The sequence below is a fragment of the Phocoena sinus genome, chromosome 2 (genome assembly GCF_008692025.1).
Source record: "Phocoena sinus isolate mPhoSin1 chromosome 2, mPhoSin1.pri, whole genome shotgun sequence".
In the NCBI taxonomy this organism is placed as follows: Eukaryota; Metazoa; Chordata; class Mammalia; order Artiodactyla; family Phocoenidae; genus Phocoena; species Phocoena sinus.
In genome coordinates this window covers 164,447,050-164,470,385 of record NC_045764.1, presented here as the reverse complement: position 1 = coordinate 164,470,385, position 23,336 = coordinate 164,447,050, and the positions used below count along the sequence as shown (strand labels likewise).

The window sequence follows — 23,336 nt, the reverse complement described above, 5'->3', positions numbered from 1 at the left end:
GACCTTGAAAGGCTTTCTGAAGAAGATCCCTCCCTGAGCCCCCAAACAACGTCTGTGACGTTGCTCAAGTACCTCGCCTTTGCTTCCCTGGGTCCCACAGCGGGGCAGCCTCTGGGAACCTCACAGCCAATAGCACCAAGTACTGATGCTGCAGAGCCAACAAGTGGTTTCCACAAAAACCTTCCGAGACGGCGTGAGGGGCAGCCTCCTTGGGGTGAGCGACCAGCTCCACGAACTTTGCCTGCATCTGTAACTTTCCCAGAGAGTTCCGTTCACAACCTTGCAGGTAACCCAATTCTTCCAGCTTCCTCCCGCCCTGCTCTCATCAGCCTGTTCCTCTGGATTCTTCTGTAAGGTTTCTATTGCGAACGCCCCTCTGCTTTTCCCTTCTGTGGCCACCTTTATAGTCTGTGTCTAGAACTCTGCACCAGTCTCTCAGTAGTTTTCTCTGCCCCCATGCTTTATTTCCTCTATTCTATCCCATAAACCAATTCCAGAAAGTCATGACTTAGAAGAAAGAGCCGTTCAAGTGCTGGTTCGACCATGTCCTCGATGAGCAGCCTCAGCTCTGCACCTGTTTCTACATTCATAACATACCTGCTCCACTTAGATCTCAGAGGGCACGGGGATGGCCTTATCATGGGAACAGTACATCAGTTATAAAGCCTTGAACAAGGACAGACACTATCAGTAACATTAGCAAAACACTGTTGGCGATCTCACTCCCTTGTTCAAAGGCATTCAGTGCTCCCTACCTGCGAAGCCTCAAGTCCTCTGCCCGTCAGGCCAGCGCCACAAGCCCTGCCCCATCCACTGGTCAGGCTGCCCTCCCACCCCACAGCTCTCCGTGCCAGCCCAGACCACCGCCCCCTCTGGCAGCGCCCCCTGACTCAGGACTTCAAAGTACATGATTTCTTTTACCTAATGTTCCACCTCGGCCTATCAAACACAAAACATGCCACGTCCCAAAGCTTCATCTAGTTATTTTATGCAGAAGTGATCTCTCTCTTCTCTGAACCACCACCCCTGCATTACTGCCACCCTGGATGCCCTGAACTGCCACAGGGTAAACTGTGAGTTCCCCTAAACACACACACGTGCACACACCTACCTACATCCCGATCAAGCTCTCGGTAGATGGGCAGATCTAGTGATCAATATCCCAAGCTCGGGGACGTCTGCAGGCCCACAGGCCCACCACGGTATCAAGAATAGGTACTGAATGTGCGTCTGCAAAGGAAGAGCAGGTGAGCAAAAGACTGAATGATAAGGGACTTCAAAGCAATGTGGGATGACAGGTACATCCAGAAGATCCAGGCTCTAGGCGGCATGAACCACTATGCAGGGTGGTTGAGTTTGGTATGAACAGTGTAGATGGGCAGAAGCCAGAGGACTCAGGCGCTCGAGAAATCTGTCAGGTGCCCGGATGTTGACTAGCAAGTGGGAACTGATGACCAGGATGAAGAAGTGTTTTAGGAGAACCTGGAAGGTTTAAGCACTGGACCCTACCAAAGCCTGGCACAGACCAGATGCTCACAAGACTAACAGAGGCAGGACACACAAAGGCTAGGAAGAAGCAGCATCAGGCCTCTCACGGCCAGCCACACTGTCATCTGAGCTTGTGCAGCAGGGGCCACAAATGACAGCTATGGCAGAAACCACAACCTTCACTGAGCTGGGGGTGGAGGGTGGGGAAGCTATGGCAAAGCGATGGGTAGGAAGTCAGAACATTTTCATCGAAGGGCCAGGAGAGAAGAGTCGGGGAAAGGCCTGGCTCCGCAGTGCTGCAGGCTGTTAGCGGGGAGGAAGCACGATCTGACAAGTTGCTCTTAGGAAAGGGGGCTGCGGTGAGTTTTTGAGCTGCGTGTTCTCGCCAGAGACTTAGCCAGCAGTGCTGATCCTGAAGCAGAAGGCAACAGGGCTACACCAGCTAGAACACAAGCTCCTTGTGGGCAGGGACCATGCCTGTCTTGTTCATCATCCATCACCAAAGCATAGAGCAGTGTCTGGCACACAGGCAAGAAACATTCCTGCTAGACTCTCTGGGTTTGAATCCTAGCTCTACCACCTTGCCTACTGGGCCACGTTATTCAAGGTCTCTATGCTTAATTTTCGTATCTCTAAAATGAGGATTATAGTACCTAGATCTCAACTGGGAGGATCAGATGAGTCAGCATTAAATGAGTCAGCATATAATAAGCACCACACAAGTATTTGTTATCATTTGTGAGGCGGCTTCTTTGGAGGCCAGTTCCTGGTGCAGAGCTCCCAGACAGTACCTCGTCATCTCTAGCCACAGGTACAACTTGTCACTAGCAATGCCAGTGTACGAAGGGTCTAGAGGCCCTAGGCTGGGGGTCTCAAGCTTTCTCCCATCAGGGATAGTGCTTCAGGAGACTTGCTCCCACAAGCATGAAAAGTGGCATGTACTGACCTTGGTCTACTTGTACCAAAATGCAAGAAAGTGAGGGACCTTGAATCATCTCTAACATATAAAGGAAGTCATTTGCAGACTTTCATATATAATAATAATAACCATTATTTGTAACCAAGTACTTGAGACATACCATCTTGGAGCTGTAGTGCCAGGCAACCAAGTCTACTCCAATAACATCGATGAATATTCTTCTGTGTGATCCAATCTGATTTTTACCAAAAAGCTCAGACAAAGGAGGAAAAAGACTATTTGTTTCAGAATCAAAGGAACAGGCATAAGAGAAACATTGCACAGCTATGTGGAAAAGCAGAGGGGAGGAGAGTCTCCTTTATGTTTCCTCAAAAAGCCACAGTCGTTTTCTAGTCAAGCACTTGTCTTGTTTTCCCCTAAAGTGGCAGCACTAACATTTCTACTCACCCCGACCATCCTGCGATGCCTGTCGGTTGCTAGGCAACTGTAACAGGGATCGCTGCTCTCTGCCCACCCACAATGCACAGCTTTCATAATTGTTCTCACTGGGTTTGCCAATTACTCCTAGCCACTACCTTCTCAGCCAAGGTTGCTTCTTCAAGCTCATCTTCTTGCCTGCTTGGTCCTGTGGTAAAATTTAAACACTGTATTTGTCATTATGTTCCAGTAATTCCATAACAGGCTGCCCATCAAACATAGGATGATTTCACAGTAGCATGGAGAACTATAAATAGCTTTCCATAATAGCAACCAGACAAAAGCCAGCCAATAAAACATTCTAATAAGTTCAAGCTAAAGTGCTAGTTTTAAGTTTCTTTGAACACATTCTTCTGGCTGAATATACTTGCCTTGATTATATAGAATAATTATGACCAGTTTTTAACTTAACCACATTGAGTTGAGAAAAGGCTATACCTATGGAAAATCTTTAGGTCACATACTACACATCCATATGTCATATAAACAAAACAGATAAAGTTTTGATAAGCTTTCTTGACTCCCTAGAGGCCTAATGAACATGACCTTAATAATAACACGTGGTTGTCAGTAGCCAGTAAAAACCAAGTAGTTGACTAACATCATCATACATCATACCGTTTAATGGGTAACCTTCACACTTACTTCCTATCTTCCTCCTCTGAGCATTCCATAAGTGAGAAAAGGCTCAGATTAGAAATAACTTTCCCGGGGGTGGCGGTGGTGCTGTGATGAACTGGGAGACTGGGATTGACATGTATACACTAATATGTATAAAATGGATAACTAATAAGAACGTGCTGTATAAAAAAATTAATTAAATAAAATTCAAAAGAAATGACTTTCCCAAAATTTGAGAGGCAAGGCTAGTAAGCGGCAGTCCCGAATTAGGACATGGATCTTTGGACTCTACCTCAGGGCCATTTCCTCCACAGTATGAAGACTGATTGGATAAAATCATCATCTGAGGTACCTGAGTTTGAAAGGGCTGATGAGGTTAAAGCTAAGAAACTAGCAATAGTGGTTTGGGGTTGAGCAGAATGGCTGGGGAACAGGAGTGGGATGACAAACCTGCTCTGCACATCCTTGTTCTATGATGTGAGGATATAATTTATTTGAACAGAAGTTCTGAAAAGGGCGCTGATTCAAATACGTACTGGTCCCTAACCATACGCTGGGCACAGTGTTAGATGCTGAGGATAAAGGTGAGTAAGACCTGGCACCCACTCTCAAGCAGCTCATAATAAATTGAGGCCAATGGATGCCCAAAGACCAACAAGGGAGATGTAAAAGGACCAGGCAAGAGGTGCTTGAAAACACAAAGGAAAAACAATGAATCATGTCTGCTGAGCTAGAAGAAGTTGCAAAGGGGAAGATTTGAGACCAACCTTAAGAATAAGCTTAAGTTAAAAAAAAAAAAAAAAAAAGGATAAGCTTAAGTGTTCTGGACAGTACAGAAAGGAAAACATACTTAAACCTGAGAAGCGGTCAGAAAATGAATGGTACTGTAGTTAGATTAAGAGGGATAATTCATTCATTCAAAATTTCATTCAAAATTTCATTTTGATTGAAATGAATTTCAATTCATTTCAATTCATGTGAATGAATTTCATTCACATTCATTCAAAATTTCCTGAGCCACTGCAGACCAGGTACTGTAGTAGGTGCTATACTTAGTGGTCTGAAAGAAAACAGACATTGCACAAAATTACCAAGTGTCAGGAAGAGCATTTTCGTAGGAAAAAAAGTATGGGAATCATTTTCTCTTAGAGTAGAACAAAAACTAACATATACAAGTCCAATCACGCGGAAACTTCTTTAAAAATGGTTTTAGTGCAGATTGGGGTGATGTGGCAGCTCTATACTAAAGCACTACCCAGGATCTATAAAAAAGGTTTTCAGTCAGAATCCCAATCACAACACATCATGAAAGAGAGGAAATGAAAACGTTGTGATTTTTGTGTATTTAAAAGGATAAATAAAACAGAAGATGAAAACTATATTAAGGCTAGCATTTTTATAAGATTTCAGTCCCTGATCTTCAAGCCAGTTTCCACATTTGTGAAATGTCAACTGGGTAAAACCAAGCCCCTATGACCAGGAAGCCAACATCCTCTACTTACGACGGGTACAGAAATGACCAGTGACCATTATGCACACACTATAGGAAATATGAGAAGTACACTTCTAAAGTGACGAGGTTTTTTGTGTTTTTTTGGAAATTAGATCTCTTAGGATCCTACTTATCTTTTATAAGACTTACTGTCATTATTTTTTAACAACTCTACACATCCTAGTGAATGTGGTTCTCCAAAGCAATCATGCTGCAGGGTTATTACCTCACTCCAATAAAGCTGCCTTCTTTGGCTCCAAATAATGCTAGAACTTCGCTTCTTAAACAGCCTCTAGAGCCTGAGGTTCAGTCTTTTGAGTATATTCAAGGGGCATTTCCCTTAACTATGGAAAATAAACCTCAAGTTTAAAAATAGTAAGAAATTATTTCAAGTCAAGACTGGAGAATAAGATGGATGAATTAAGCTGGGTAATGAATACCAATGAGGCCGGTGGAGGGCAGAACTGGAAGACAGCCCTCAAGATTTCTGCCCCTGCCCCCGGTGTACGTATCCAGTATAATCCCCTCCCCTGGAGTGTGAGCAAAAATTGTGAGTATGATGGGATTTCATTCCCATGATTAGGTCACTAATCCCTTGACTTTTAAGTTAATCAAAAGGTTTGGGATAATCCTGGGTTGGCCTGACCTAATCAGGTGAAACCTAAAAGGAGGGACTAGGTCCTTCCTGAGGAGAGATTCGCCTGTTGATTTTGAAGAAGCAAACAGCTATGCTTTGCCATAAGCAACTAAATTCTGCCAACAACCAGTGAGTTTGGAAGAAGACCCTGAGCCTTAGAGGAGATCATAGCCCTCCCTGGTCAACACTTTGATCCTGGGCAGCTAACCCATGTCCAGACTCCTGACCCACAGAAACTGCAGGATACTAAATCTGCATTGTTTTCAGTCACTCAGTTTATGGTAACTTATTACAAAGCAACAATAACCTTATACAAGGCCTAGAACAGAAGCATGTCTATTAAGAAACAGTACTCGTTAACGTGCCATGTAAACTCATTTTGAAGGAAATTCCAAAGAGTGGCAAAAGGATTTGAGCAGTGGCAGTATTCTTCATAAAATATCTGGTTTCAAAAGGTGACCACCTTGAAGGGCAACACTTGTTTGGACATGCAATTCTGGCTTATTAAAAAAAAGAAGTCTCATTTTTAGGTTAGAGTCAAAATTCACATTGCTTATCATCCATCTTGCTTATTACTGTTATATTTTTTTTCTGGGAAATCTGTTTTAGTAAAAGGTATTTATTCATCCCAAACGTGAACATTAACATGGAGGGGTAATAGGTCAAAGTAGTAAAGTGTCAAAAAAAAAAGGGAGTTAAATGCATGCAGCTTTTGATGTATTTATCTTTCACTAAAATCCCCATTCTTAAAACATAATACGTCTGCCACTCTGTAGATGGATTGTAAGGTTTGCTGGCATTATCGTTTCATTTAGACTAGAATCCATGGTTCTCTCTACAACCCCACCTCATCACTGTAAAGTAGGAAAATGCATTAAATGAAAGAACAGCAGCACTCATAAATCAGTTGTTCACAGAGTTCTGAATTTATTCTCAAAGACGACAATACCATCCACCAGAAGAGACAATCTAGGGGATATTTAGAAAGGCATGGGGCATCTGGATGGCTTTCAGCGTGACGTGGCGGTTTGTATGTGAGGCCCAGGTTACTAAACACCCCATAACACACAGGACAATCCTGCACAACAAAGGATTATTTTGACCAAAATGCCAGTTACTGCTCTGACCTCCCCGGCCCTCCAATCCCACTCACTCCAGCAATACCCACTTGGTTTCTCAATCACAAACCAGAATATCCCCAGCTCCGCCCCTCTGCCCAGAATGCTTTCCCCCAGCTCTCCATCCACACGGCTCCCTCGCTTCTTTCAGGTCTCTGCTTAAATGTCACCACGTCAGTGAGGTGTTCCCTGACCATCCTATTCATGAGCGGCCTCCCTTCCTGACACAGGGATAGCATAGTGCCTGAGGATGTTACTGGGTTCCTGGGTGCTTGTTGACCCTCTCTGTGCTTCAGTTCTCCCATCTGTAAAGGGGACCAGCAGCTCTGTTGCAGGGTTGTTATGAGGATTACATGAGCGTATGTGTGTGTATGGACTGTGCTTTTAGAAGAATGCCTGGAACTTAGCGTAAGCACTATGTTAGCTCTGAAAATCTAAAACAACCGAAACCAACTTGGAAATTAAGCTATTCCCTAACTTATTATAGTTAACGGCAAAACTTAATTTTGTTAACTCACTAGGTGACAAAAGTTGACCTAAGCTAACATGAGGCTACTTGTAACACCACTAAGGATGTTAATAGATGGTATATGTGTCATATTATGTTTCCATGCTCCAAATACATCTTGTCTCAAGGATTTTGAGTAAAGGACTGTGCACCTAAATTATTATTCTACTTTATTTTTCTCTAGAGCAATTATCACCATTTTGATACATATAAACTTGGTTTTTGTGTAATTCTCACCATCATAAAGTCAAGGATTACATTTTATTATTGCACTCCCTGCACCTGGAAAAGTACCTGCCACATAGCAGGTGCTCAATAAATACGTGTTGAAATGAATGGTTAAATTTTATGATGCCCAAAATACAACATAGAACATTTCTTAGGTAGAAGGAAGATTATTTCATGGAAGATGGTGACCAGTTAGCTGTTCTTTAACTCAGGAGGGAAGGCTTGGATCCAATTCATCTGTGTGGCAGTGGAACACTGGGTTAATGTGATGTTTAGTCCCTGTATGTTCCTCCCCTCCCAGGCACCAACCTCGTGCTCCACTCTTCCCTGACCATCCACAAAGGCTCAGGGTGTCCATGATCAGTTCCAAAGAGAACTCCAAAATATACCATGTGTACACTGACCTTCTGAGTGCAACATCGCCAATAAACAATTCCACTTGACCGCCCCACTATAACAAATCAGTCTAATCGAGTTGACCATTCTCCCACCGAAACCAGTTTCACTTCCTGACTTCTCTATTGATGATGGTGACCATCCCCCATCTCCCTACCAGCCACACCCCAAGCCCAGGACTTGCCTTTGAAGCGTCTCCCACAGTCAATTACGCACAAAGTCTAGGCAGTGCTTTCACTAGTACAGCCTCCATCTTGGCCTTCGTTCGATTCCTCGTTAACAAATCTGTGCTGAGCGCCCCTCCATGCCAGGCACCGGAGGGCACTGAACAAGACAGAAATGGACTTGGCTCAGAGGTGAGAGGGGAAGCGAGTGATCGATCACACAAGCAACCACACTGAAAGGGAAACAACACAGACCATGCAAGAAGCCCAGGGCATATGGACACCCTGCCTGGAACAGAGCAGTGTCTGGAAAGAGCAATGGCTAAAATAAGTAATATGTGTGCCATGAGTTGTTGGACAGATGGACACCAGGAGGCTGAGGAAGCAAGGAGAGTTTCAGTGACGTTTAAGGCGAGAGCTGAAAGTCAGTGTAGGCCTTGCTGGGTGAAAATCTACTTATGCAGAACGGTCAGAATTACACTGCAATTACATAACACATATACAACCAGCTGTTTGACAGAACCTCTTTGGTCCTAATGTAAATCCCACGAGAGCATGAACCTCTCATTCTAACGGTGGAATAGGTACCACGGAGGGGCCACACGCATTGGACTATCATTAGTGACCCGTGTGTCAAGATTGTGCTCTTCCACTCCCAGTTCTTTCATTATACTTTATCAGTGGATTTACCGCTCCGAACTTAAAGTTGAACTCTTCTGCCTGTGGCTCAAATCACCAAGCGTGGCACCTCACACCCTCGTGGCTGCTGTGCACATGAGGCGTCTGAGGCTCAGAGCGGTTAAGAAACGTGTTCACGGCAAGACTCGTTCAGGAGTAGACAGATCATCTCGTCCAGGACCGTCTGATGATGTAAAGCTCATACTCTCTCTTCTCTACAAGATGAGACAGAACAGTGAGCTCCCAAGCACACGCACAAGTGCTCTTAAGGATGTGCAGGAGGGAGAGACCAGTAGCGGCTGGCAAAGCCTCTTTGAGAAGAGGCCAGCCCTGAGCACAATACTGACGAGATGAGCAGCAGCTGGAGAGGCAGAGGAAAAGGACCAAGGCATCTGGAAAGGGGACTCCATGGGCTGCTGGCAGGATGACTTCAGGGGCAAAGGAGGCCAGCCCGGCGGCTGCTGGCGGCTCCCGCCAGGAAGTACAGGAGAAGCAAGGTGGAAACGGGGTGGCCAGGGTCTGAATGTCAACGGAGGACTCCAGACTTCAGCTTACAGGAAACGGGCGGGGATTCTGAACATGGGACGGTGAGGAAGACCCGTGTCTCTGAAAGATGAATGGTCATGGACAACGAGGACAGGTGGCCTGGGAAGAGGACGACCTGTGCGATGGGACAGCAGACAGGCAATCATTTCAGAAGTCCAGGGATTAGAAAAGGAAACTTGGAGACATCCGAAGGACGAGTAAGCCTTGATAGCTATTTTGAAAGCGTCACATGCCCACCTCAAGAATACAGCTGGTCTCTTTCTATTGAAATCATTTCGGTGTCTGGCTTCTGACATCTCCGAGATTCTGAGCATCTCAAAGGCACTACGTAAATCTTCTCATTGTTTTATCCCGAGTGCCCAGCATCCACAGGAGGAAGGACCTCGGTAAACGCTCCAAGGAAGGAAGAGGACAGCTGGGCTTCAAGCCTGATGAGAGTGGGCAGGTGCCTCTGGGGCAAAGAGGGATGATGGGAAAAGAACCTCCTTCTAGATAGAGGAGCTCGGTTTGGGAGATAAGGTTGGAAACAAAAACAAAAAAGAAAGGAGTTACTAGTAGATGTCACTTATACTTGGGATCTGTACCTTCCCTTGTTACGAAAGGGCTGGAGAGCGGGCTCTAAGTATGTTCTAAATTGTTATAGAAGTTACATTTCTCAGGTATCCTTTCATAAAACTGGAGGGCTATGGGGGCTTTTTCTCTTTTACATAACAAAGTAAAACGTGCTGCAGTTTCTTTTGACCTAACTGGTCTTCACAGAAAACAGGAGCACTAAAACCGTATCTTAATTAAGAGGCATTAGAAGGTAGAGCTGAAGAGTGCCAGTCGTGCAGCCAAAGGCCTGGGGTTCAAATCCTGCTTCTACCACTTACTACCGTGTGACCACGGGCAGCCTTCTCAACCACTCATTTCTCCAAGTCCTCGTGGAGCTGTTGTGAGCATTAAATGAATAAACGTACATAAAGCATTTAGAACAGCGTCTGGCATGTCGAAATCCCTGAATGAATGTTACTTGTTATCCTTTAAACATCTTGGCAAGTATAGTTTTTGGTCTAGGTGCTCCAGAATAAAATTAGAAGCCACAGATTCACAAAGACAAATTTCAAATTCTTCAATTAACTTGCAAGTTATAATTAAGCCAGTCAGTACTACAGCAGACATTCACAGTACAAAACCACCACCAAATATTAAATGTATCAACTGACAGTAGATGCTTTCTGGACTTAAGTGCAAGAACACAGGTGCACTTGTCTGAGAAGATCTGTTCTGAAGGTATCTGAATCTGTTTTTATTCATCTAGCTGCATGGACTCACTCAGATTCTCCCTGAAAGCCCCATGGGCTTTCTCAGCTCTGTGCCCTTCGCCCCCTAGCTCCTCGGCTCAGATTCCCCTCCCAATCCACCTGGTTTACACCCAGACCTACCTTGAGACCTACATGAAATACCACTTTCTTTTCTTTAGCTGGTGGTCTCTCACACAACCAGACCCTGCTCCAGCCAGAAAATATGTTTCTAACACTGGTCCTTACACAGCGGAACAACGAGGGGCCAGCGTCGTCTCTCCCGGCAGCCCCTGCATGGCAGGAGCACGCCTCACTCTTTTTCCCAGTCGTGCTCCCAGGGCTGAGCACACACTATCGTTAAACTATGAAACTCAGCCCGTAGAAAAGGATTACTCACGGGGTTAACTTAATCTCAACCTCCCTTAGTGCCCTTAAATCATAATCAGTAGATCTCATGCAACTTCTGTGAAGCACATCTATCCTTTTCACTCCACTTTGAGGAAAAACAATCCCCAAATTGTCTTTCCCAGGGAAAGTAAAGAAAGGCTCAAGACTGCAACACAGGACCGGAGACTTGAGACTCCAGGCTGCGGGCTGGCCCTATGGATTAGGGACTTTGAAGCTCCCACAATCGCGAGTCAGTTCCTTAAAATAAAAATACCTCTCTGTGTATCTCATCTACTGGTTCCGTTTCTCTGGAGAACCCTGACTAACACGGCAGCATGAGAGGAATCGTCCCTCCCTGCCCAGGACCCAACGTTTCCATTCTATCCTACAGGCCAGCCCTCCAAACAGCCTCTCCTCTCCTTTAACCCTGGGTCCCCGGCACCAGGATTTCCATCTCTAGTAACCCTCAAAGACCCACAGCAAGCACTCTTACATAGAAGACTTCAACACTAACATCTTGGAGGAAAAGTCTACCTAACGGCAGGAGGGGAGTAAAAGAGATCACTTCTGATCACTCTGTGGATAAAAGGTGAGCTGCACGCTTTTCAATGTTTAATTTCTTGGGGTACCTGTTTTCTCAGCCAAAAAACCCATGACGCTAGACGAGACCACTTTTCCCCAATGACTGATATGTTTCTTTATATTGCTCTGACCCTCTCACCCTATTTTGAGAAAAAACATTCTGCTAATAGTTAAGAGGATTTTAACCAAAGTTGGAAGAATAGCCTTCAGATTCAATTCAACATTGCCGCAAAGTGGTATGATTTCAGTAAGAGCCTCGATGAGCATAAAAACATAATATAATGGGTAGAGAACCTGTCAGATCTGATTGAGGGAAATGTCACATCATTTCAGGTACTCAACACAGAGCAAAACAACAAGCTTTGTAATAAAGTAGCCCTTGGGATGTATGATGGCCTACCACTCCGCAATGCTTCCAGTGGTAGCGTTGTAGAATCAGAAGCAAGTAGATAATTTCATTGAGTCCTATTGACTCATCAGCATATACAAGGAAGCAAAGGTCACACACAGCATCACGATGTGACAGAACCAGGATTAAAAGCCAGGTTTTTCTCCTTGCAACTTAGTAAGCTGGTTTAACAGACAGTTACTGAGCACACAGGTGAGCTGACACGGAAATGTGGTCTCTGAGTATCCAGGTCACTTGGGAGGCTGTTCAAGGATCCACGTTAGGCCCCAATTCATGTTTTTGTTGGTTAACTTCATAGAAGACTGAGTAGTATTATAACTTAATTTCTCATCACTTGAATTCAGGAATACTGGTAATAATCTAGCTTTCTCAAGTGTGTTTTATTTAAAATACACTTGGGGGAGGAAGTAACAATCTCCCACTCACCAAGGCCCAAACTCCTCACCCACAGAGGGGCCACACGGCCTCCATGCCTCTGCTCTCCGTGGCATTTCCTATCTGTCTCAGGCAATGACTTCTCCACCCAGGGGATCTACAGTTCAGGTCTCATACTCAGGTAACCTACTCTTTACAGGCAGTAGTTTCTCTTTTTATAGGCACACAGCAAAGAGAAGGGCACTAATTCCCCTGGCCATCCTTCACGGCCTTGAGGGCAGAGCTTGAACAAGCGTAATGACAGCTCTCATGTCATGGGCTGATATGTCTCCAGAACTGGGCTCTGTCATTTAACTCTCACAATAACCCCCAAAGGCAGCCATCACCTTTCCCATTTTATACAATAGGAAAGAGCCTCAGGTTAAATAAATTTCCCAAGTTCACAGAGCTAGTAAATAACAGAAGAGTCTGATCTTTAGGACTCAAGAGTATGCTTTCCCATTGTGCTATGGCTCCTCAGAAACGTCTGGGAAGCCCTCTCTCACATCTAACCTCCACCACTAACACTGTTTAGTCTCGGACCCGTATCAGGAGCCAGGGGCAAAGGTTAGCCACTAATTTCCATAAACTAGGAAAGTAACTTGGTTGCTTCTAAGTGGTTTTTTGGTTGAAAAGTGTGTTCATGAAAGCTTTTAAACTTCTGTTTAAAAGTTTGTTCAAATTAAAGAAATAATTCTACTCTGTGATACCTTAATTAGTTGCTATTGGCATCAACTGTGTTATTAAATTATGAAGAGATGCCTAATGGTCTCTGTAGATTAGAAGCCAGGAACTAAAGTTCTAGTCCAGCTCTATTTTATAGCTTGTTATAAAAACAGACACAAAAATGCTAATAGGTAGGGACTTTCTTATAGGGGGTGACAAAAATAATCTAAAATTGGATTACTGTGATGGTTTCATAATTCTGTGAATATACTAAATCATTAAATTGTAGACTTCAAATTGGTAAACTTTATAGTATGTTAATTATACCTTAATAAAGATGTTTAAAAAAACACAAAGAGATTTGATTGCTCAAGTTTCACTTATCTAAGAAGAAAATAATTAAGGAATATTAATTTTACCATGTTATTCTTCTTTATTTACTCCAAATGTCAATTTGCCTAATTCCTATTTCTGAAGTATTAAATACAGAAGTAAACACAAACTTTATGCAAACTGTGTAAACATCTACACTTATAAGTAAAATCAGGCAATGATCCCTCTACCAAGGGATTCATGTCAAGGGCCTACTTTAAATAAGGCTCATATAAGACACACACATACACAAAGAAAACTAACGACAATCCACAAAGTCACTTTTTGGAACCCTATTCAGTACCCTTAGCAGGAGTTACAAATACACTTGTAACAACTCCTCCCATCAGGAATGTAAGAACTACGTACCTTGTGACAAGGAACCACGCAAGTTGACTGAAGTCTGGAGAGGGTCTCATATATGTCTTAATATGTGGCATGGCATTGCTGCGGCCTGACGTGTCAGCTGACCATTTGCTAGTGACGGGAAAGACACACATCACTAATTAGAAAATATAAATTGGTCATAGTCCTAGTATGAGGAAACTGTCTCAAAAGCAAACTCCTATCATCTAAAAAACAGTGAGTACACTGTTCTCTGTGATATGACCTGTGATATCTCCTTAAACTGTACTCAGCTAACAGCATGACACATGTTCATTTTAGAATGTAGGTACGTAGAAGAAAAATTTACCACCACCTACAAAAAGCACTGTAACCTTTCGTATGGCCTTCCCATCTTGTTATGAATACACATACATATGATTTCTATTGTGCTTTTAACCGCATGTATGCACATCTGGTCTCCTTGAAAGTAGGAACTGTGCTCCCAGAGCACGTTACTGAGTACAAGAGGCTCACCAAATGCTTGTTGAAAGAATAAACTACAAAATGGGAAAAATACAAACAGTAGGAATATCAAAATGGAATGCTGAAAGGCAGGGGGACAGTTCAGAAATATTCCAGTCAAATGCTGATATTCATATGTCTGAGTTTGGTTTCTAAGTTTCCAACATTTTTAGGACTACGGTTCCATGGGGAAAAAATGACCTATATTATGAGGCAACAATCCTTACTTATGAAAATAAGAGGATGGTCCCTCAAGAAAACAGATTGTCTGTAAGAGTAAAATCAAGATTAGGTAGATTCGTTATTAGGTTGTTACATTCACTTGTATGAAGACAATACTGAAAGGAGTTCAATTTTTAAAAATGTCCTCTGCAAAACCAAACATTTCCAAAGAAAGCATTAAAGAAAGGCTCCAGGATGAATGGCGTACTGAATTAGACTGAAAGCTTTTTTTGTTTTTTTTTGGCCTCGCTGCACCACACGTGGGATCTTAGTTCCCGACCAGGGACTGAACCCGGGCCCTCGGCAGTGAAAGCGTGGAGTCCTAACCACTGGACGGCCAGGGAACTCCCAGACTGAAAGCTAGAGAAATGTAATCTGCCTTCGTTTCTGGCGTCCAGCATAATGAATGCTTGTTGAAGCAAGTATGAAACTAGAACTGGCCTAGAACACGCAGGATGTGCAGCCACTGCAGCCAGAAGAGGACGCGGGACACCCCGCTCACCTGAACACTCGGCCATTTGCTGACTGTTACAACAAGCCAAAGGCACCCCGTGCCCTGGAGAGAGTGGTGTGGATTCTTCCCCCGGTAAGCCTGTGGTTTCACAGAGTATGAATGTGTAGACGGAAGGATGACATATTTTGGAAATACGGACGAAAATGCTGCTTATGTAAATTCGAAACTTCCCAACATGCTCTTTTATTTACCTTTTTCTCTGTATGCCAATATTTGACTCTTTGGTATTAAAAACCATTTCCAAGAAATGCTTAGAACCTTGTTTTAAATGATTTCTATCACTAACATATGCAGATAAAAAATATAGCTATATTATATAAGGTCCTTTTTTTTTAAAAAAATCATACTGACAAATAAACATTCTTATTTTACCCTAAAGAAGCAAAGGCAGCATTCTAAACCTATTACTTACTGAAAATAGGAATGGAGCCAATTCTGTTTCTCCGCCGTCTGGATGCTATAGGGAAGAGAGCCCCCAGCTTTTAAAATAAGAAAAATAAAAAAATGAAAATTACTGACTATAATTTGAGGATCCTTTGTTAAGAAGAAAATCTACAGCGAACAGTTGGAAGGTAAAAGAAACCACTACTTACTTCATCTTATGGAATAGTTCTTTGAAAGAAATGGCTCTAAACAAAACTGCTTTGGGTTTGCTCTCTCAATGGGGTTTCCTTTCTTAGGTATGCATGTCAAATAGTAAATGTTTACTATCTGAATAGAAAAAGGTATTTAATCACTGGGGTGGTAGTGGTGGTGGAAATTTAACATCTATAATAGCACAGATCTGAAATGTTAGGAAAGACCAGAGAATGAATCTCTGCCCATCCTGCTGTCCTCACGCAGCTGAGACACCCTTAGCCACATTTTGCAAGATGAGGTTTGGTGCACCTGTTTTTTGCCCAAGACCAGGACACTCGGGGAAGGCACACTAGGATAAAAACTTGGTTCTCCTGCCTCCTTCACCTTTTACACTGATATCTCCAAATAGACTTTGTCCTAGCTACACAGATTCTTACAAATGAAATAAAAGGATCACTAAATTAAAATGTTCAGTAAACAGGTACATTTTTAAAAAGGAATTCTAAAAGCCATAGTCCTACAAAGAGAACGAAGATACAGTTCCAAGTGGAAACACAATTAGAAGCCAATTTTTGTTCCTCTTTGAAAGGAAGGAAGTTCACTGTAGATTCATCAGTGACTTTCCAAACACGTTAGAACTTCTCCATAGTAATCTATATCCAAAGAGGGCTTTAAATTTCTGACATATCGAATAAGGCATGTTGTATCTCTCACTACAAATTAACTAAGAACATAGCTGAGGTTTCAAGGACCAGTTACCCAATAGCTTTATTGAAAATACCAAGTTCTTCCCTACTAAAAAACATGCTTTGCATGGATCTAGCCTATTAGAAGTACAGAAAGGAGGGGGAAAAAAAAAAAAGCAGCCAAACCAACCAGAAAATCTCCATGTCCCTGAGTCTCAGTGAAGTGATTTTAGCTTGCCATTAAAAAGCAACAAATGGGGCTTCCCTGCTGGCGCAGTGGTTGGGAGTCCGCCTGCCGATGCAGAGGACATGGGTTCGTGCCCCGGTCTGGGAGGATCCCACATGCCGCGGAGCGGCTGGGCCCGTAAGCCATGGCCGCTGGGCCTGCACGTCCGTAGCCTGTGCTCCGCAATGGGAGAGGCCACAGCAGTGAGGGGCCCGTGTACCGCAAAAAAAAAAAAAAAAAAAAAGCAACAAATGGGCTAATACACTCCAAACTCTACTGAGATTTTCCTGGCAGGGTCACATGTAGTTTGATAAGCAATGAATGGACTAAGCTGGTCTAATTCAGAGCACTCTGCTTCCAGCCATAAGCAAATGCCAATCAGACTTGCCCTTTTTCCAAGGCATTACCCTGTGTGGGTTTCTGGTTAATACCTCCTGAATGCACTATCTGGGGGGGCGGGGGGGCTGCTGAATTCTAAATAAGTTTAGTGCCCAGCACTGACGTAAGGGAAATAGAGGACAAGACTGAAAGATGTCTACAAAACAGTCCTAGGATTTACAGATGAAGCTCTTGCAAGACAAGATATATCAACTGGGTTATACCAAAGGTTTCATCTCAGTATTAAGCATAAGTTCGGACCTTCAATATTATCTGTATCTGGAATTCAAATCTGGAAGAACCACACAGTACTTCAGGCGGGGGGATGTGGGGAGAGAGAGGTCAGAGAAATGTATGACACACAGCTGTAGGGGAAGCTGGTTTTATCCGGACGTCTTGTCTGGACAACCAATCTGCTGGTGGCAGAAGTTGAGGACAATCTTATTGGTAAAATATCAATCACTCGGAGCATTACTGTGAGGATTAAATAACACACAAATTGCCCAACTGCATGGCATCATCTTTGGAACCACAGCACTGCTCAGTATTACCTACTGTCATGATCCTTATCTAGTTAAGAGAGAATAATCTCTAAATTTCTAACCAACACTTTCTGGTCTCAAGGAGGAAGGCATTTTTATTACTTGTTCTAAGAAGTTTACCAGGGCCATGTATAACTGAATCACTTTGCTGTACACCTGAAACTAACACAACATTGTAAATCAGCTATATCCCAATAAAATTAAAAAAGAAAAACGTTTACCAGGGCATTTATGAAATATACACACACAATAAAATACAATCAGGACAGTTTCCCCAACAATTACCTGGATATCCTTCTAAGCTGGTCCGCACGTTTTCCACTGAAAGGATAGATCTAAAAAAAAAAACACTTGGAATGTACCACATGGAAGAACTATTTGTTGAAAGGAATGAAGATTCGTTTTTTAAGAAAACGAAAATCTCAATTAGAAATACCTAAAGACTTAGAAAACGTGCTTTAAATTTTACACAAGTTCCCATCTTACTGAAAAAAATTAAACTTCTAGTAATTGAACTACAGAAAGCATTTACAGTCAATGAAAGAAAATTACATTTCCATTTGAGTACTTTTTTCCCTCTGAAATGACAAATTAACACTGAATTGAATGCAAAATTATTAATTCAAAGGTCTCTAAATTAATAATGCTCGTAATTCTGCTGGCAATGCTTTATCAAGTATTTTTTCCCTTGGCTTGACGACCTCAAGGAAGGAATGGAGAATTCGCAGGCTAGTCTGTGGCTGAGATGGAGCTCTGAGCAAACCAGCAAGCTCCCAGCACTAAATGATATTAGGGCCACTTGATTACAAATGACTATGCTAAGGGACTGCTGTTTCCATCCCCAAACCACGGAATGAAACATCTCTTTATGACAACAAGGACTGATTTGATTCTTCCCCTGGGCTAGAGGATAAGGACAGTGACCTCGAGGAGGGGGACACTCACCAGATGAAGAGGAACAGCACTTCCTAGGGCCCTGCTTTCTTTGCCCAGTGTCACCAAGCTCTCTTTAAACTCAGAACACAACCATTTTGATTCATCGGCCCCCATGGAGCCAACGCTTGAGAACTGACCTACTATAGGCCAGGACTCTGCTTTAGGTATGGACAAGGCATGCTCTTTCAGAATCTGTGAGAGAATAAAAACGAATGATACCGTTACTCCAAACACGTGAACAGAAATGCTGTGACAACTCAGAACATGACTTTCTGCCCTTGGAATGCCTCGTTCACAAGGAAAGGCTGAAAATATTAGCAACCAAGTTCATACCCATGTGTAGTTTTTTTTCCTTCTTTGGGAAATATTTTTAAACACTGAAGATATTTTATTTTAATGGAGTAAGTGGACACAAGTATTCTTCTTCCAAAATTCTGATTTGTACTAAAAGCAAAAACAGATTAAAAAAAATAAAAAGAAGACCCATTTTAGTAGCAATGTCAGATAAAGCACCAACCTGCCATAGGAAATTAGATTTTTGCCTTGAAGTTGCAATGGTTTAACATACCTAAACAATACTAGGAGGTCAAGCTATTGTATATTTTGACTCGTATCATTTGAAACAGGTTTAACCCTTGGGGCCTAGGCAGCTGTGATGCTCTGGAAATAAAAGGGAATATATTTACATATAGATACATACTACCATAAACACTGCAGAAGACTGACCTGCATTTCCTGCTTTGTCTAATATTTATGCAAAGCTGCAGAAACAATTCAGAAAATACTGGGAAATTTTATCCATTTAAATACATACCGAGGGTCTTTCCTAGAGGCTGGAGATGGCAACAACAAAAAAAAGCCGCAGTTCCTGCCCCAGTGGAGCTCATATTCTGACGGATGTATTGTCTAGTTTATATGTATTATTTTCCTTACCACAGTGTAGGCATTAATATTTATAAACACACTTCCCCAAAGAGCCCAAATAGTTCTCAACTTCCACCCTGGGTGCAGCATGGCATAGGAAACAGGACTGAGCCAACAAGACTCAGCTTCTATTTTGGGCTATTGTGGGCTCAGTCCTTGATCAGGTACATGACCCTAGCCAAGTCCCTGGGCTTCTCTTTACACCTCAGTGGAACACACGTCTGATCACCCATCTTCCCTGGAATGCAGCTATGATGCACCACGAGTTCCTGACAGTGGAAAGTGGTCGCAAACTCCAAGATGCTCCTCAGCTTTCAATAAGATTGGGAGGCCGTACAGTATGTGCGATCACCTGGCCGTTCTGAACACTGGCCCACAGGCTAATACACACTAGCGCTTACCGAACACTCAACACATGCCCTGCATTCATTTCCTCATTTAATCCTTACGTAATTCTGTGAGGGAAGTACTATTATTATGCCCATTTTATGGATGTCAAGAGGGGTTAGGGAGCAAGGCAAGATCACATGGCTCGTAACCAGGTCAGGATTTGGCCCCGGGTGTGGGTATCCGCCCACAAAGTTGTGCACTTAGCCAGTATGTGGGACCCTCTCCGCCCCAGGCCAAGACAGAAAGATGGTGGCTTCAAGACCTTGCCCGCTTTCAGCTGTGGTCTCACTTACAAAAGGAAATTAAAGTGAAAAGTTGTCATTGGCCGGGCGGAATTCTCACACAACATAATTTATGGAAAAAGAGGGGCTTTTAAGAAAGCCCCTTTGAGGAATTTACCAAGGTCGATAAACTGACTCCTAGAGAGAGGTGGAGAAAAGTTTAAGCTTTAACTTGCTGGTTGTTTTATTTTGTTAAAGATCCTTCTTGGCTTATTTTCATACCAGCAGCAAATGTCATTGCCATAATTACAGTTCTCAGGGCAATGGTTCAGCAAACAAAACATATCATAGCTCAGTTGTAGTCTTCACTCAACACTATTTTCTGTTCTTTGTTGAATTTGTGTTAGAAATCCTTGATGCGCTGATGAAAAGCTATAATACTTATATGAATAAAAAATCTCTATCTTTATTACAAGAAATAAAAAACCTCCATATACTTTTGCCATTTAGAATTGTTAACTCTACACCTATAAATGAGGCAAAATGTTAAAATGCAAGTAATTATTGGAAACTATAATTAGCAATCAATTATCAAGTGCCTACTATTTGCCCAGAATTGTGCTAGAGATACTACGAAGCTGCCTTCAAAATATACCAATCATAAATGAAAAAGGACAGAACATACATTACATTTAAAAAAAAATGGTAAAATAGTAAAAATTCTGTTACCTTCCTAAGCCTAAAATGTCCCCAATTATCTTTCTGATTTCCTTGAAAGCGTCCCGGGGTTGAGCCAATAAGGTAAACACTAAAAAGATACAAAGCACAAGTTATAGAACATAGTGATTTGTGGACTCCCCAAATCACAAAATATGCATGAAAAGCAACATTAAGCAAGAAATATTCTAAGAGCCAACCCACTTTCTTGAGATGCCTCTTCAGACTGACACAAAATCATTTTTGAGCACGTCAAGTAATGGTGGGGCACCCACGGAGTGTGAGGTACCAGGCAAAGAGCTCAGCAATTTTAAGAGAAAGCTCTCCAGCTGGGATGGGAGGGGGTGGGGTGATGGCACTCAGGTGAGGGGCAAGATCTCCCAGCCTCCACTTCAGTGCCCGAGGACCAGGAGGCGCAGACAGTGACAGGCCTGTTCTCATCACGTCCCGAAGGACAGCCATCTCCTGCCGGGTCCCCGTGTCCCAGACCTCGCATGGCACTCAAGGTAAGCACCCCAAGCTGCTAAGACGCCACGTACTTTGTTTCTGAGAGGTCGTGCTCCTGGATGGTATCGATCCACTCCTTGAGGGGAGAGGTGTTATAAGCCATCAAGTAGCTGATGAGGTCAGCTTTAAAGTGTGTGGTTGATTCTCCAGATCTGTGGGTCCCATGGACTATTCGTGGGTACAAGGGGCTCAACCACATTCTGGAATGGAAAAACATATGTATAACCTTTAACAGTCAGAAGCACAGCTGATCGCAGTGGTACCTCTGTATCGATTAGGCACTCACCCTAAGGAAGAGGTGAATTCTCACTACCTCTCTCCATGGTAGGTAAGGTCATCCTTATAAAACATGAAAAAAATCTGATGGCACCACTCCAATGGTTCCCATCATATTCAGAATTATTTTTGAAAACCTCACCGTGAATTTAAGACCCAGTAAGACCTGGCCTCTGTCCGCCTCTCCCGACTCAGTCTCTCCATGCTCCCTCCTTCATTCACGTACCTTCCCCCTCGCACCTCTACATCATTTTTAAAGACTCGATGACAACAGTTAAGTGTTCTACTTCTAACTGCTATAGCAACTCCACACCACCAGCAGTAACCCCAGCAAGGTTCTGCCCATGCCTACATCAGTGTAGCTCTTTAGCCAAGTGGAAAATAAAAGTTATCTAAGAAAAAAATGTGCAAATGTTTTCAATAAACAAACTCATTTTCATATATAACATATGGGATATACATATCCCACATCTGGTGTCTGGAATGAGTACAGACCACATTTAGTTATGTTACATTAACACTAACCTCAGACTTTCAAATAATTCAGTAAAAAAACTTTAAAGACATCTTTCATCAATTCTTTGTCAGTGTACTTTGCCAAAACTTCTATATCATACCCACAAATGGCAAACAAGCACAGTGAAACCCAGTCCTTCTGTGAAGTGGTCCCTCGTAGATTACAAAGAAGTATGGCTTCAAACTTCTTGTGCTGTTTCTTCAACAGCAAAATCAGGTTAACAGCCCTGCCTCGCCAAGGCGCCCAGAGGTAATGAACAGGGTCTAACTTAAAGCAGCCTCAGCAAGCACAAGCTGTGTCTGCCTTTTTCCCCTTCTTGGGTTATTTCCACACTTCTACCCAACAAGCCAAAAGAGAAACTGCCCGATTCCTCTTTCACTCAGCGGCCGTCCAAGGAGACTAGTAAGAGGCAGGCTGTCAGGGCAGGAAGGATCCAGGACCACGAGGATCCTGGCTGTGCGTCTTGTGAATTCTGTACACGTTTCTAGCAGTGACAAGTCACACCTTCCCTTCCCACCTCGAGGTGACCCCTCGCATGAGGGGTTATACTTGTGACCAGGACGGGAGTCCAGGCTCTGGACCTGGATCTGCTACTACCTGGTTGTGTCATTCTGGGCAAGCTCGGTGACCCCTCTGGGCCTCCCTCGGACCCTGTGCGTGTAACGCGACCATGTCGGGCTGGCTGGCTAAGGTCTCTCCTCCCAGTAGCAACTCGGAGCCGACAGGGTGAGTGGGGCTCCTCCTGGATTAGAGGTTCACTCACGAGAGTTCTGAATGAGGAACATGACAGATGACGACTTTCTAAACGAGGATACCAAGATGTGAGGCGTTTCCAACATTTCAAAAATAAGAAAAGAAATCACCCTGGGCCAAATAATTTTAAAATTGAGAAATTAACAGGTGGACCAAGAAGCAGGTGAAAAGGATGGCTGGAACACATGTGGAAAAGGCAAGAATCAGCAGAGCCATGATAGGATGACCAGGAAATGAGATTACACAAAAAAACTACTTTTAAATATTGGGCTGGCCAAAAAGTTCATTTGGGTTTTTCCATAAGGTCTTACGGAAAAACCCGAACGAACCTTTTGGCCAAGCCAATATTTAAAAAAGTTACAACTCACGACATGAAAGTATCAGAGAGAGTAGAAGCTAGACTAAACGTGAGGTAACAGCACCTCCTATTCTGGGCTGGCCGGCAGAGGAAAGTTGGAGGGAGATTTCATACCCTTGGTACTTCTGAGTTTTGAACCACGTGACGTTTTTTTAAATAAAGGAGAAAAATGAACACCAGAGCCATTTACCCTTAATCCCTTCCCCATAGTAGCCAACCCAGAGATGCCTAAGGAAACAGGCCTGGCTGCCTACAAACTCAAGCTCCAGAGGCGCTAGAGGCTGTGGGTGGGATTCTTTGAGCCACAGGAGAGCCAATTCGATAAATCCCTTTAGCTATGTTAATTATTGTTCCCT

The 23,336-nt window shown here is 43.2% G+C and overlaps 1 protein-coding gene across 1 annotated transcript in view; it reads right to left on the bottom strand.

Moving 5' to 3' along the window:
* The window catches only part of TDP1 (tyrosyl-DNA phosphodiesterase 1), an 82,849-nt gene that overhangs the window by 27,903 nt on the left and 31,610 nt on the right, over positions 1 to 23,336 (bottom strand). Inside the window, 7 exon segments of the mRNA XM_032624518.1 lie at positions 13,755 to 13,862; positions 15,383 to 15,449; positions 17,667 to 17,706; positions 17,708 to 17,716; positions 18,327 to 18,509; positions 20,582 to 20,660; positions 21,109 to 21,276. Of these exon segments, the coding sequence (XP_032480409.1) occupies positions 13,755 to 13,862; positions 15,383 to 15,449; positions 17,667 to 17,706; positions 17,708 to 17,716; positions 18,327 to 18,509; positions 20,582 to 20,660; positions 21,109 to 21,276 (654 nt within the window).